This window comes from Stegodyphus dumicola, chromosome X2, assembly GCF_044657685.1.
Source record: "Stegodyphus dumicola isolate Sdum_Otavi_A_Nest chromosome X2, ASM4465768v1".
Lineage (NCBI taxonomy): Eukaryota > Metazoa > Arthropoda > Arachnida > Araneae > Eresidae > Stegodyphus > Stegodyphus dumicola.
Genome location: NC_140781.1, coordinates 191,135,091 through 191,152,467, shown reverse-complemented (window position 1 = coordinate 191,152,467; position 17,377 = coordinate 191,135,091). Strand labels below are relative to the sequence as shown.

Below are 17,377 nucleotides of genomic sequence, written 5' to 3'. Positions count from 1 at the left end.
AATTTATGCTTACAATGACTTGGAAGAAACAGAGCCTCTCGCACCAGCCCACTTTCTCAACTTTGGTCGAAAAAAATCATAATTATCCATTTCATTTTATCGAGACAATTGACAAGAATTCGAATAGAAGTTACCTGATGAAAAGACAAGTGTACCAAACTACACTTTTAGAATGTCTCTGAAAAAGATGGAAGGAATCTACTTGAATAGCAAACGGCTCACCATTTGGATACTCCTAACCAAAGCATAGAATTAAAAGTTGGAGATGTCATTCTTTTGGAAGGGTTTACAAAGGCCAAACTCTCATGGAAACTTGGTGTGGTAGTAGAGTTATACAGAGGACAAATTAAGAGACTCGTACAACTCATACAATCCTTAAGAAGTTGCCCCTACAATCCTTTAGAAGTTGTGAACCAACCTGAAAACTATTGATTGAACTATTGACTTTTTCCAACATTTGATGACAACTTTTTGAACTTATTGATTATTCAATAATTTCTTATGTTTAACCCCTTCTCGCCGGCTGTCACATCTACGTGCCAGCAACGAACACATTCACTTCCCGGCCGACATACAGGCGTGCCAGAGCATTTTTCCGCTCAGCGCCCACTGTCACGAATTTGTGCCAGTGTCCTGGAACGTTTTAAAAACTATAATTTCTGCCACAAGATGGCACTGTATGTCCATATGGTTTCAGATACATGTACATTAGACCTTCTACTCAAAATGAGAGAAGCATGACTCACATATACGTGTTTCTGATTATATAAACAAAAGAGGAAATAAATGTTTCCGAATGGTGTGATTTATGACGTCTCTTTAAATCGCGCTTTATTCGCACGTGGTAGTTGTTTATTGTAAGTAGAGAAGTTTTATTTGCGCTAAAGCGTTGGGTATTTCGGTTTGCAGTTCAGTTTTTAGAAAATAATTAGATCTTGTTAGACGTGAATTCTTTCTGTTTTTACCGTTGCAATGTCGAAACGTCGAAAATGTTTAACAGAGCATGAAATAGCAGAAATGATGCAAAATATTTCAGATATTGATTCTGAAATTCTGATATTGATTCTAAAAGATTAACTGAAAGACATTTTCCAAAACTTTGTTCAGAAGAGACTGATAAGAAAATGAGACGACGATGCCTCGTTTGTCCACATTCCCGGAAAAATCCTCCAAAACGGCAAATGAGTTATTACGATTGCAAGGAATGTAACGTAGGACTGTGTGTGTAGATCCCTGTTTTCAAATTTTTCATACGAAAAGAGAATTTTAAGTAATATATTTAGTTTTCAGATGTATAATGTTAAAAGTCATAAAATGGTGAGTAATGAAAATAAAATGTGTAAAATATGCATTTAAACAAGAAATAAGGTAATTAAAGTATATAGTATAAAAATATCTATAAAGCATAAGCCGTTTAAATACTCTATAGAGCATTATTAAACAATGCGTTGATACTTCGGAAATTTCATGGATTTAGGCTTCATAAAGCAAAAACAGGACTCACCAGAAGACATCACACCATTCATGTATTCATGTGCATCAGTGAACACACCATTTGAAGTGCATTCCTGTGTTGTAGCACCAAGCAAAGCTGAAACAGTCACCTTAATGACAGTCCACGGCATTGCAGATGTTACCACACCATAAACACGGATGTTTGATGGTGTACAACGCAACCAATTATCTGACCCACAATAATTCCATCTGTAGACAAGATGTCACATCTTGGACATCAGAGGTTAAGGCCTGTCGAGATCCTGCACAGGATCTCAATGAACCTTAATCTTTGATGCTAATATGAGCTCTCTCTTTAACATACAACATGACTTCCAGCACAAAAGTAATAAGTAAATAGGATTTTCAAAATGAAATATGGCATTTCAGTTTGCCCTTTTATGCTATTTCAAGCTGTCATCTGTGATTTTCGTGAAATGCTAACCATGTGCATATCCAAATACATTTTACCTTTCTTATACATTTTAAGTTTGTTAAGTGGCTCCTTCATGACATAGCAGTTTTAATTAATGGCCAGCAATAACTTTTTAAAGGAAATTACATTTTTATATGGATGGGCAATCGAATAGCTACATTTCTAAAGAGAAGTATGAAAAGAATCTCACTAACAGGTTTAGAAGAGACCTATGCATTCATTAAAATTGTCTCAGACATGACTTCTTGCAAAAAACTTCATACAAGGAAATTAAAAATTACAGTAACTCTTCATTTGTTATCAACAGTCAACTCCTGATTATCTGGATTATTAATCCCACTTTGAGCTAACAGACTCAGTCTTAAAAAAGTAAAGTTTCTTTACTGCAAAACAATGGATAAAGTACAAATTATCAATATGATACAAAACTTATATAAAAATAAGAAAGAAAAAAAAAAGAATTTATCCACAATAGTTCATATTTTAATTTTATGTGATCCAGAATGTATTAAAATTGTTAAACCTTCTGGTAAAAATAAAGTGCTCAGTTTTTAAAGTAAATAAAATGTACCATCATTAACCTGTTCACGTTGACTCCTATTGAAATACAAGAGCAATGCAAATGAAAACCAAAAGCACTTGCTTTACAAAGCAACATAGAAACCTAGACGAGATCAGCAGAAAACTCAAGGATGATGCAAGACTTGCATTTTTGAGGATTTTGGTAACTGATTTCATTTATATAATCAAATGAGCTTATTCTCCAAGTTAGGCTACACTAAGCTACAGGAATATGGCAAAGTACATAAGGGCTATCTGTCTAAGGGAAGGGATGCCTTTATAGAGGATTTTTTATGGGAAAGTGGCTCATATCAACATTACACATGGGGAAAACAACAAAAAGTTCCACGCAGCAAGTTTGTTTGCCAGGATTCAAGCTCAGGTTGAACTACCAGTGAATAATAACTTAAACACATTTAGCATATTGATAGTCACTATCTCTGATGCTATCCCAGTTCACTGTACTTTACAAGGGACATGGGAGTTTTTGCTTATTATACAGTATTTAAAATATAAATATTTTACTATTTGCAAGGATGAATCTGCACACTTTTTAAAAAAAATTTCTGACGTATTGGAAAATGTTTAATTTTTCGAGCTTTTTTGAAAAACATTTTATTTTCCCCTAGCATTGTCATTTTCCCAACTTTCAATCAAGTGGGAATCCTGCTATCTTTCAAGATTTAGAGATAAAGTATTACAAAAGCTTATATTTAACCAAATGGATCTAAAATATATCAAAATTTTATTGAAAGGATCAATTCAATCAACACTGGAAAATATCACAAACTGAAGAATGTGAAAAAATAAAGTAAGACCAGCATTCTATAGAGAAATGGTTTTCTTAACATGACTAATTATTGACTAAAAGGCAATTCTCATGCAATTACTTCAGCCTTCAAAATACTGTTATTAATTATTGGTACACTTTTCTGTTATCTCAGTGAAAGATGAATTCCAGTGTAAAAACTCTGCTTCGTCAACTTTATATGAAAGACCGATATTGTGTATATGAAAGAAGAGACGGACATCATAAACTTAACAAATATAGAATGAATTGACAGCATTCTACAATACCTGGATCTAAATTATTACTCTTGCTCTTAAAAACTGTCATTCACTAAAGACTTTTGATGCTCAATGTTATACAGAAATTATGAAAATACCTAGTAAAAAAGGCTGCCCATTTGGTAGGAAACTGGCTGCATAGCACTAGGCCCAAGTTTGAACTTCTGAGAAGGTATGAACACTTGTAAGCGTATAGTGGTTTTGAAGCATGGGTGTATTTCATATACTATCAAGTTGCTAACCCTTTTGAGAGGTTGGTGATTGAGAAAGAAGGGTCTCTTTGGATCTATTTCGCAGGAGATTCTCCTTTAAGACTATGATGAAGGTGAAAAAACTCGTAATATCACCTATTATATGCCCAACCCCTAAGCCAGCCCATGCACAACCTTGCTTCTTAACTGCAATAAAATTCTTAAACTTGATTTGCTGTTTACTATCATACAAGTGAGTTAAGTAATAATAACAAAGAAAAAGAAAGAGGAAAGCCAAAAATATCATTCCTATTTGAAATATCACACAGGTAAAAATAGTTGAGAAAGCTTATTTCCTAATCAATCCTTTGTGAACATGTATTAACATTTAACCCAAAATAAGAAAGTGATCGTGTTCTTAAGCAATAAAAGATTATGACCTTAAAATTAGAGCATAATACATCACTATATATATATATATATGAAATGTAGAATCTCATACATTATTTGTGTTATGCAGCTGGGGCAACAGGAATGAGACAAATTTTGGAAAATAAAGTGATATGTTTATTTTAGCATCCATTCAAAAGCGTTCCCCCTGTACCTTGAGGAGAAGCCCTATTTAGAGATTAATAGAAGCCCTATTTATTTTATTATATTGTGTGCATCATGGTGCTCATCCAATTAGCGATATTAACTGAAATCACAAGGTGACGCTATCTTCTCATCAGGAGTGTTCTTAAGGGCTTTATGTAATATGACAGATTTATGAGTTTGGCAATTTGGCGGGCACCAACAGATTAATATAATTTATAATAAAGAAAGGATTTTGCCAAAATTTAGGAACAGGGATGCTATTTAGGTAGGGAATCGCCAACACATTATTAAGCAATATGATTAGAATTTAATTTAATCTATTGATTTAAAAATATCATTACATTACATATAAAATCTAAAAATCTGATTCAGCACTGATATTAGCATAAGGACTTTTCATTCATTTTTTGGAATAAAGTTATAACACATCAAGATCCAAGTAAATCTAAACAGAATATTTTATACAACGAATTAATGTACTAAATTTTTATAATTCTATGCTATTAACATTTTATATAAGCTCATTACACCCAATTATCAGGATTTAAAATCCATCCTACTCTAACTTAAGATAATTTAAGATCCACTGTATAACATGGAAGCCAACTAATCACTATTTCCAAAACAGAGGGGAAAAATTCAAATATTTAAACACCACACAGATTTAAAATTATCACATACCTCAATCTGCATTTTAAGATGTCTTTTGAAATTCTGTAATAAGGCTAAAAATATAGATAATGAGAGTTCAAAAACTTCAGGTATAGATGAGACTCCATTTTTAGACAATGCAACGCAGAGATATTGCTTTATGGCATTAATGAACATATCTGTAGATTTGAAAACAGGCCCAGCATTTTGTAGAATTGAAAGCAGAAGCTCTAATGACAATACTTTTGAGCGTAACTCATGTGACCTGAAGGGAAAAATAACTCTTATTACATATGCAAGCACTTACATTTTTAAACACGAACGAATGAAACACATTCATTAAAGTTTATTTATCTGAAGGAAAAGAAAATATCACGCTTAAATAAAATGGATCAGAAAATATAATTCACTTTAAGTACAGAAGTTAGGAAAAGTAATGTAAGATGAACTATAAATAAGCAATGAAACTTCGTTGCAAGAACAAATGTTTTACTGCATAACTTGCTCTAAAAACAGCACAAAGGAAATAAACACAGACTAAAATTCCAAATTCAAGAAACATTCCATACTTAGGATCAGGTTGTCCTTCTGGCAGTGGCTTCATACTTAGTTTACATAAGGAACGAAAAACTAAAAATGCATCCTTTTGCAAAATATGAGAAAAACTTGGCTGAACAGGTTCTGTGTGCATGTGGCTTTCATAAGATTCTAAACTGTCTTCAGATGGTATTCTAGGAAGTAAAACACCAGGAATAACATCCCCAGCTGCTGCTGTTTCTAATGAAGGAGTTGAGGTCAGGCTGCCTGTTTTTTCTGTAATGTGTGATGAATGTGTAACTTCTAAAAATAAAATATAACATTCATAAGTAAAGAAGTAAAATATTAAAATATAACACAAGAATTTATAATATTGAGCAAATAAATGACCTGCTGCCACTCGTTCAACAATGTCTTGAAGAACAGATGCAACTTCTAATTTGATATTTTCATTCGCTTGGGCTTCCTCTGTTTCTTCAATTTTCTCCTTATCTAAATTTGCTGGAAATGCATGCTTAGAACCCTCATCTTCACCATTAGCCTGATGCAAACAGTAATAAATTTAAAATGGCATATCACATATACCTAAATTGCTTCCCATTAAAATAGTAATGCTATGAAAGGCAAAATATAACAAAATCAAACTTATTCTAAAAATACTTTCTAATATAAGGATATTTAGGATGGTTAAGCCACACAAAATATGCAGAGATCATTATCACATGCACTTACCATGCATAGCAATAACTGATATTGCAGGCTTAGCACAGAATAGAAATGACTTTGGATAGCAACTTCGGACATTATTGTGTACAAGGGTTTTGTTCCCCCCTCCCAGGGGTTCATCTGCTCATCATTGTTGGAATGCCAGTTTTTGTGCAGCCATGGATAAGATGTGTTCAATCAGTAAAAAGATCCAAGGATTGTACTGGCCAAAGTGGAAGTGGTACCTGTTAGGTCATTTGAAGATGGTGAAGCACTAGGGCTAGCTGCCTAAAGGGGATGGATACTTTCTAACAGAAATTGTCTCACTTTTACTGGGAAAACCATGAAAAACAAACAAGCAGACATCCCTTTCACCCGAGGTGCAACCTGAATCAAACTATCGTATTCAACAGTCTTAACCACTCAGACAATGTACAAATTACACATTAAGGAAATATCAGATGGCTTGTGTTATGTACAGTGACACATGATCTTGCTGGTAGATCACTGGAAGTCTTGAGAACCTTGGACAAACAGCTATAACATATCTGACATGCAATGTTCAGATGCATGATTCCTAGATGCGAGTTAAATTTATATCCATTGGGCCCCCATATGAAAATTTCAAGAGCTATTTCAAGTAGCATATCTCATGCAAGATTTTTAACAATCTCCACAATGACATGAAGAAAAGATATTACATTACTACAAAATTCATGTGCATCATTCCATGCATAACTGAAATTGCAGATATGTACGCTGTCTTATTAAAGATAAGCAATATAATGGTAACTTTGTAAAATGTATATGAAACAGAAAATAAACAGTCCTTGGAAAGTCACATAAAAGTTGCAGATATTTGTTATTATGTGGCACATCCTAATTTTTGAGATAGAGTATGTGGTATAGCCTGTATTGGCTATGTGCATAAAAAAGTCTTGTATGATTACAAACATCGAATGCATGTTTGTATGATAACAGTTATATTTCCATCAGTGTCAGGAGCAATTCCACAGTAAGATAATTCACAGCTACAATGTGTACAATCAAACTCAGACACACGTTCATTTGAATTCAATCTCCTAAATGAGGCATGCTTATATTCTTTACAAAGAACGATAAGCAAACATGATTTTCATTATGAAAAACTTGCTCTCAATTCTCATCTGTTCTGTATTATACTGCTTCTAAATGATGTTACTGGTGCCCATGATATGCACATTTCAGGTCTGTCAGATGCATCTACTTGATACAGCACTTTTATTGATCAGCAGCTTATTCAAAGTTAGTGAAATAAAGAACATTAAATGAATAAAAAGATAACACAGTAAAATCCTTAAAATGTTATTATGGCTTCAGAAAATTAATAATACAGATTAATTGGTACCTAAACTATTACAATTATTTAACAGAAATTTGAGTACATAAAAATTTATGCAGGCTTAACTACAATTCATCCAATGCATTGTAGATTGCAGTGTTGTATTAATAACTGTAAATGTATGATAAAATCAGCATCCAGGGAATATATGTATATGACAGTCAAGAATGTTACTGAAAATCAAAAGACATATAATTACTTAATACTCACAGCTTCACTTTCCATTCGAGAAAAAATTACATTGAGCATCTGCGTAAGAGTAGCTCTTGCAGTAGTTTGATTTATAAGATTTCTGCTAGCCAGGTATATGTTATAACAAGTTCTAACTGAAAGCAAAACACTTCCCTCATGTACTTCACATGCATTTGATGTTACTAATGTCAAGAGGGCCTACACAGAAAAAAATGAATTCCAATCATTTTTCACAAATATTATTTTGAAAATTTTATAAAAATGAAATGGCCAAGTATTATCTGTGTAAATAAAAAAAAACACATATAATAGAAAATAATTATATATTTTTTGTTTATATATAGAAAAAAGAACTTACTTTAATAATTTGCAACTGAACACCATCGTTAGTATTTGGTCCATGAAAACATGAACAAATAGTTTCAACTATGCGATCAATCAAGAGTTTTGAAGGATCTGCAGGATCATATATCTTACCAGTAAGATGCCCATATGCAATCAGCTTCTAAAACACAAAATATATTTAAAATTAGACAAAACAGCAGCAGTAGCCTTATTTATTTTCACATGTTTCTCTTCAAATTTGATACAAAATAAAATATGATACACACATGCATAAAGGAAACTTACAATAAATACTTTCATGAAATTATAATTACCAACATTAAGAGAAATCAACAATTGCACACAAAGAGTAAATAAAAGCTATGAACTTAAAACAAATTTAGCTGTCCCTCGGTACTTCTGCATTAGTGACAACCATGAAAAAAAAATTACCATGCATACACAAATTACATGGTATAAAAAACAGATGCATTCAATTTAGCCTTTCTCGGCAAATACCATCACTTAAACAAAGCAGTACTTCACTATAGTACTCCTTGGTTACTCTCTGAGCAGCTGGAATGCAACAGAGATGAACAGTCTTCACACTGCTTCAATTCACTTATATTTTGTTGAGTCTTGGAGAGCCACAGAGTTATGACACTTAACTGCTATACCCAATTTCAAAATGTTTTTGCTGTTCTCTGCAAGACCTTTTACAGCTGAAAGTTTTTTTTTTTTTCTTTTTCCTGGTAATCTGAAAACAGTTTTGGTACAAACATGCATCTCATTTTCCAAATCTTCTATAAAATGCACTGAATTCAGCTATATAACTAACACTGAGGCCTTCAGCTATCTGGAAGATCGCGATTTAATCATTTTCTTTCACAATAGACTGCATATCTCATGTATTTCTCAGCTTGGCTGGTTAAGCACTTGCCCAGAATATTCATCACTTAACACTTTTTTTTTTTCCCATTTAGGAAATGTCTGAATCACCTGTAGACTCATATGCAGCTCATACATAGTCCTCTCTATATACTTTCTGCAACTTTGTCAAAGGCTCTGAGGGCACATTACCAACTTCTGGGCAAAAATTTATGCAAATTCTTTTCTGAACATTTTCCCCAGTAGTAATGTTTGTAGTTGCGAGTAGTAAGCACATTGGCATAATTTGAGATGTAGAATTGAAATATGGAAAACAATCGGCATGTCATTTCAGAAAAAGTACAATTTTGTGTCAAAATAAGTACATTATAACAATATTATATCTAAATCTAATATATATTCTAAGTTACACTTTCGAGATATGAAAAACACAACTTGAATTTTTTCAACTGGCTGAGCAGAATGAGAGAAATATACTTGTCCCCACCCCTTTTTTTGAGTTGGTGTACATCATGTCCCATTCCGATAACAACTTCTTGGTGTGTCACTTTTTATGTTAAAGAATGTAGCATTGCAATACTTCTATCACTAGCTTGTTCAAGCTCTGCACTAAATGTGTCGATCAGCCGTTCATGATTATCTAAGTACAAAAAATACCGATTCATCCCATCAGATAACTCTTTTTCATTGTTGCATGATGCAATTGTAATGTTTATGGACCTCCTAAAATTGTAAACATGAATTATATCACTTGATTAACAAGCAAATGGAAGGAGATGTCAGCTGAGGGGACTCATATTTAACAAAGTCTGATGAACTATGTAGGTAGATAATTAGCTATAAGATGAGTTATCTCAGACACCTATTTGCCTTCAGTAGACAGTTTTCATCACTTGCACTCACTGATTAGGAAGGAACATCCAAGGTCTTGGAATATACTTCTAGTTTCTTCATTCTTCTTCCACTTTTTATAGGTACTCGCAATGGCAGCTCACGAGCACTAAATGAGTAGGGACACTTCGGAGATATTAGTTTTTAGACTTTGAGCCATCACTATTTGGCTTAACAACAGCTTTTTACAGCATATATAGGTGCAACCAAACAGAATCATGCCTGAGTATCCCCAACAATAGTTAAATAAGGTTTCCTGTCACAGATTATACAGCTCTGTCTCATACTGTAGGGGTGATCAGAATATATGGCCAATATAAAAATAATTTCTGTATTGTTCATGAATACAAGTTTTTTCAGTGTTTTCTCATTCCGCTAAAGACAGTGGATGACTCTGCATGCCGGCAACTTCTATTAGCTCAATAATCAAAACTTGCAGAATTTCAGGTCTATAAACCTGTATGATTTCACATATTAAAAGAGAAAGCTTACTATTTCATTTCATCAAAAGTTGAAAATAAGAGTAAAGCAACTTAGAGTGATGCTGCATTCTGCATAACTGTCACAAAATCCAAATTTTTCTTTTCCCAACGTTAGAAGTACAGTACACAGTCTGATTTGGGATTTTTCTGGATGTTAGATCATCAGTTAAATGCTTACAAGATGGCATGTAGAAATTATAAAATTAAAAATATGAAATCATGATTTATGAATTAATGAAGCATTTATGATCTAAAGAGTAACAAAATTTACACACACACACACACACACACAAAAGGCTTAATATTTATTGGTTACATTATTAAACATTTCTTTCAATGTAAGTTGTTTAAGTTACTTTTTTTGCTAATATTTTCTCTTTAATTCTGTAGACATAAAAAATTTCTTATTCAGTTACAAAATTCCATTGTTCAAGTCCTGTAATTGCTGCACCGAGAATTCCGACTAACTTGTCAATTGAAATTTTTCGTTTCCAATAACCTGTCTGTCACTTACTTCACTATTGGTATTTTCTAGATCTAGAACCCTGCTACACATTTTGCCCTCCGTTAATTGACTGATAATTGGGGGAATGTAATTGCAATGAAAAACTTCTGGTATATCATCGTCATTTATTACTGCTTCTCCACATTTCTTTAAAAATTCTATTAATTGGAAAATTTAACCTTTGGTTTGCAATATCTGAAAACCTTCACATTCACGACTATCATATTCATCAACCTCATCATGAAATATGCTACCTGGTCATAAATTATACTAAGCATTTTCTAAAGTATCTGGAGACTAAAAATTGTTACTGCTTTAAATGCTCGAGGTTGTGTATTTTTCCCGATTACAAAAAGTTTACACTTGTACATTCCTGCCACATTTGTGCATGCAAAAACTGCTAGTCTAGCTTTGGAATCTTTGACATGAAATGCAGCCTTTTCTGTAGAGGCTGCCAAGGTATTCTGCAGTACATATTGCCAGAAAAGACGTTTTATCAGCGTTATAAATTTATTCTGGAGATAACTTTTAACTATTAATGAGTTCATCTGCAAATGTATCAGCTGAAGGTTTTTCCCTGAAATTCTTAATTTCCTTATATCATGATGATTTTTTAATTTGGTTAACCAACCTGTTGAATATGTGCACTCAGTTTTTTTAAGTTCATTTCTTAGTGAAATATTTTAGTTTGAGCTACTAGCATTTGACCGGTTAAAAGTACAGCCTCGCTGTGACACTGTCTGATCCATTCAATAATCACTTTGTTGTGATTTTCAATTTTAGCATAACTAATAATTTTACTGTTATTCATTCCAAGCAGAGTGTCAAAATCCACCAAAAATTCAAAATGTTCCTTTTTCTGTTGTCTTATGTCATATACATTTGACTTTCCAATCCATACTCCTCGTATAATTTTGAGACGGATATACCTTTACCCATTTTTTTTTTTGGCAGCAATTCCACATTTTGTTTAATGAACATCAAAACATGCTTTTGCTTTGTAGATCCTGTAGCCACTCCAAATTAGAAACTCTTTTTGACATGGTCGAAAGTTGAAACTTTAACTTTTATCAAATTGCTATAAAAAACAGCCTGTAAAAAATAGTTAAACTGGATCAAATCATAAAGTTAAGGAACAGCGCAGCCTACTGTATTGGCTAAAATTCCTTGGAATCAGTAAAGCATAATTTTAGGCTAGCTTAATAACGTCCGCTAGACATTATTGGCTATGTATCATGAGATTGACAATGAAAGACAAGTTGTTCCACTAAATTTAGTCTTGCTTCTATCGCACACTGAGACAATTATGCTTGATTGTATTAGTTATTTATTATACTTACTTCTATTTCTTGCACATGCTTAAGGGATATCTGAATTCTGAATAAATCAATTCCCACATATACTTACTGAGTGCCGGCACTGATAGTGCCTGATGCAGTCTCTGTGGGTCCTAAATTCTGCTACCAAGCGCCTCTCTAAGTTCTAAATTTTTGGATCCCAGTGCTTTCCCTAAATTCTAAAAATGTTTTCATTCTTTCATTTTTGTTCCTCAGTACTTCTATAAATTCCCAAAATCTTGTCTTCCCTAAATTCTGCTGCCCGGTGCGGTCATACAAGCTTTGGCGACGGTTATGAGTTTATGGGAAAAACAAATCAGTTATTCTTAATTCATTAGCACTAAATGTAATATTTTGGCCTATGAGTATCATGAACAAAATCTATCTTTAGCGTATGGTAAGAAATTTTTGTTAAATTTTTCCTCCTCAAAATTTCTTAGTGCATTTAACTTAAATCTGGAATCACTGCCCAGAGTATGAATGGCAGCATAAAAGGTTACCTTACTCTTTGTACTAATAAAAAAAAAAAAGAATTGTTTGGGCATCGCTGCATAAGTACTCAAGTGGTCATTTGTTGATAAGCATGCAGTGATGAATGCAAAATATAATAAATAATGATTCGCCAGGTTGGGCATCAGGGATATAAAATATTATCAGGCATAAAATTAACAATGCTTCTATTTAGAATGTTTCAGTTTGAGATGCATGCCAAGCAGATTATGCAGCTACGGCGCCAAATTATTGATCACATAAATTTATGCTAAATTATTGTTTCTTCAACAAGGAAGTACTTATTTAGTGTTTTAGTGCCGAAGGGAAATTAAAAATCGGGACTCTACACATTTTATCTACAGAGAGAACAATCAAATGTGCATGTGTAATCTAAACAAATAATTAAAACTTGTATTTTTTTTTAAAGGTTGTTGGTTGTTTTGAGGTTCAGATTTTAGAACATTCCGGATGATCTCGAACTTTGTACTGTAATACTATTTCATAATGGATCAACATAAAGCTGTCTTTTAACAACAGTAGTTAAAAAGGCAAGTCATATAATCAAGGATGGAAATGACACACAAATATTATGTGACATTATATACAAATATTATGACATTATATATAAATATTATGACATTATATACAAATATTATGACATTACATACAAATATTATGTGACATAAAAACATGTAGTCATAATTACAATTTAAAAATATGAATGATAAAATTTCTGAAAAACGAATCCTATAAATTCATGAATTTCTAAATGTATTGCCATTAATGTTGAAAATTCACAGAAATACACATTTTTTTAAGAGGGTACCGACTTCTGAATCACCATGTGAGAGTGCATAAGTATGCATCCTGAATGTGATGGGAGAAAATATTTTATAAGATCGTAATTATTTACAAGAATCACAAGGAAGCCAAACACCAAGATGTTCCCCAACTGAAAGTATGTATAAAGAAGAGCAGCTACAGGATATTGATAACGAAAAATGAGTGGATATTTATCAGAACATGATAAGGTAAAACTTGAGATGCATAGGTACTCACTCTATCACTGGAGATGTTTATACAGTTTATGTATCCATACTGAAAGAAAAAAGTCACAAGGAGTCACTCACTAGCAAGATGTTTAGTACAGGTCATAAAAAAGAAGACTCAACAGCAGATACACCTGCCAATCAGATGTGACTTCTTGCTCTGACCAAGCATTACCGAGTACTAATACACTTGGAATGAAAGTGATGAGGATAGCATTAAAAATGAAGGTTTTCAGTCCTCTTTGAAAAATTAAAATTAAAAAAAAATTAAGATTACCTTTGACTTTATCATATAAATGAAATAGAAACATATCTGAAGCAATCATATAGAAAAGGGTTTGTACACATTTCTGCACATGGAAATTAAGTACTTTTAAAGACCATTAATGAAAAAAATTAAGGACCCATCTATAAATGGGAACTAAATAAATTCAATTAAAGATATTAGCTATGCTTGAACTTCACTTAAGAATAAAATCACAACTTAATAAAATAGATCCGCAAGTAAAATACATTATTACTAAATATAATTTAATAAACATAATTATAAAACAAATTTGAGAATAAAATCAACTTTATAAAATTTATCAGGTAGTATTAAATATTCTACCCTATCAGGACTACTATTTCTTCTTATCTGTTTAGCAAACATGTAGGTGTCCTGAGTAGAACAGTGAGTTTACTTAAACTATATCCTATGCTACTGTAGAAGATATGACAAAGATAAGAAGGGTTTAATTACCCTTTTATTCTCCACAATGAACAGGTGCTCCTGCACTGTGGGATACAAAGAATAGCACTTGTGGTCTGAACGCAAGAAAATAAGAACTACAAACTAATTAAATTTAAGTAAGAGCTAAACTCAAATACCTTACACAGACTAGTAACACTAAGATTGGCCTTTTAGATGTTTACGTATGTAGTATGCAGAATGCGGGGAAAACTACAATACGTCTTCAAGAGGACTAAATTTCTGGCCTTAAAGGCGCACAGCAGCTGACTGAAGCACGAGCGAAGTAAAGTGAGGAGAAGTCTGACTCTCTCTCCAACTCTTCTTGGCTAAAAGCCACAACTTAAATACTTAAGAGTTTGCAAGCACAATTTGTATAATAAAACTAACGATATTACAAGTGCTCTCGCACTTCGGAATACAAAGACCAACCACTTGTGGTCTGAAAGTTAAAATATAAGAACTACTAACTAACTAAATTTAAATAAGAGCTAACTTTGAATACTTTATATAAATGACTAACACTTCTTAGGTTGGTCTTTCAGATTATTCCGTATGTAGGATTTAAACTGCGGAAAACTACAATACGTCTTAGATATCAAGAGGACTAAACCTCTGGCTTAAAGGCGGACAGCAACTGATTGAAAGTTCATGTGAAATACAGTGGCAAGATGGCTTACTCTCTCTTCATCTAACTCTTCGTGGCGAAAAGCCACAACTTAAATACTTAAGCGTTAGCAACTACAATTTGCATAAACAAGTTAACACGTTTATTCTGGCTGGAAGTGAAAAATAAGAGAGGACAGTAAAGGTTTAAAATAAAATAAACGTTAGTAAAACTTAAAATCCCTATAACCCTTATAATAGTTCGATATATTTGAAAGAAGATTAGTGACATTTTATTTGCGTTTTACTAAGTTAGCTTTATGTTGATATTGTTGATATTTTTCTTTTATGTCTCACTTTGTCAGGTACTTGCTCAGTTTAGAGGTTTCATAAATAGCTGGCAGATTTTATGTCAAACGGCATAGGTTAAAATGAGAAGCAAAATCATAATCAGCATGATTCGATACAGAAGACTGACTGTTGCCACCGCTTACCTAGACAGAGGCCTGCTGACAGAATAAACCTAAAAGCCTTATGCAGGCATGATTGGCAAGTTTTGAAAGTTAGTTGTGCTCCGGCATATCTTATGCAGTTAGTGTCCTAACTTCGTGTAGAGTTCCGGGGGCTGTAACCCATTTAATATATTTTAAGGTTCCAATAAGCCTCTAAAGCACCAGAGGTGATACGCTGTTTTGTATTAAGTCTCACTGGATGCAAAGAATTAAGTTTCACATTAATTTTTACATTTTTGTGCTGTATCTTGTGACCACGGTAAAGATTAATGAAAGGCAACAACTCACATTAATATGCACAGATAACTTTTAAGGGTGACCAGTTAGTTACCAATAATTAAATTAGCTAGTTAGATATACCTTAGCCATTATAATTTACATGGCCACTATTAAATTTATTTTTTAAAAATATTTGTTAAAAACGCACTATTAAAATCACAATTGATTAACATGTCACTGTTTAAAATACATGTTATTTATGACATTGGTTCTTAAACAATATTAAGATAACTACACATTAAAAGCTACAAAACATTTACGTTTTGGAGCAACAGTACTCAAGCAAAATATTTGTGCATCTTTTTAACTTGAAGCTTTTCCAGACATTCTGGCTGTTATATTAATTTCCTTCTCTTTAAGCATCTTTCCTTACTATAAGAAATTTGTTTCAATATGCAAATCAATATTCCCACTAGTTTCTGCGTGTTTTATCACCTAACTTGCCAATCTCTCAATAATGCACCTATGAGGTTTTACTTGATCTGGTAAAGGTTAAATAGTCCAAAACCGCTGATAGACATGAAGCAAATTATTGCTATGTCCAAAAGTAACTACAAAGTTGGATAAAGATTTAAAAAAAAAAAAAAAAAAAAAAAAAAAAAAACTACCTCTTTTTTAAAAAGACCTAAGAACATAAAGGCATGTTCTTATGCTAGCAAAATCAACTACAGCTTATGGTGATCCAATTAAATAGTAACAGTCAAATTCGAACTAAAAATGTGGACTGGCAGTCAAAGACCACACAATTTAATTTTAATCTAAGCTGGCTTAGTAACACACCTTAACAAACTCGGAACTCGTCATAACCTAGTTATTGCGGGACAAATCCAAATATCAGCAGCGATAACGCAAAGACGAATAATTACAAATTACCAGAGCTGGTAGGAACTAATGCAGGGTGCAAGCGAAGGCCAGAAACAAAATCTGTCTTACAACCAAAACCTTAGTTTAAAAACTAAGTGATTTTCATTCTGATGAGGAAATGGAAAGGGAAAATTATAGCACAGGGTGATATTATAAACAACTGTTTAATTTACATAATAATAACAGTGCGTATCTTTGAAGAATAATTTTTTTCTCTTTATGTATTCAGTTTCTTTCTTCAATACCTTGCCTCTTCATTTTAGAATTTTTGGATTTAATTAAAGATTTCTGTTATTCAAAAAAACTAAATGCATGTAGATTTTATGGGAAAAAGGTGCTAATTTTATCTCTCTAGTAATGTGAACATTCAGAATAAATATGAAATGATATATAGTAAGGGTCGGTTGCAGAGCTGGTGTAGCAGAATTGTTAGAATTTAGTGACACACCGAGCAACAAAATCTAGAAATGGCAAAACTAAGAATTTAGGATCCACAGAGATAGCATCAGTTGGGAAAATGTGTAGTGTCAGCCCTGTGTATGATGCACAAAGCTTTAGCTAGGGTTTTTCATCACCTGGGGACAACTGAAGATTTTGTGCCCCTT

The 17,377-nt window shown here is 32.8% G+C and overlaps 1 protein-coding gene across 3 annotated transcripts in view; it reads right to left on the bottom strand.

Annotated features, from left to right (window-relative positions):
* Positions 1-17,377, bottom strand: part of Sec71 (ADP ribosylation factor guanine nucleotide exchange factor Sec71) — a 142,900-nt gene that overhangs the window by 88,556 nt on the left and 36,967 nt on the right. For all 3 annotated transcript variants that reach the window (XM_085809346.1, XM_035353086.2, XM_035353087.2), the window contains exons 4-8: positions 8,172-8,318; positions 7,832-8,011; positions 5,926-6,076; positions 5,568-5,838; positions 5,029-5,263 (exon numbers count right to left, since the gene is read on the bottom strand). In XM_085809346.1, the coding sequence (XP_085665472.1) occupies positions 5,029-5,263; positions 5,568-5,838; positions 5,926-6,076; positions 7,832-8,011; positions 8,172-8,318 (984 nt within the window). The remainder of the gene's footprint in view (positions 1-5,028; positions 5,264-5,567; positions 5,839-5,925; positions 6,077-7,831; positions 8,012-8,171; positions 8,319-17,377) is intronic.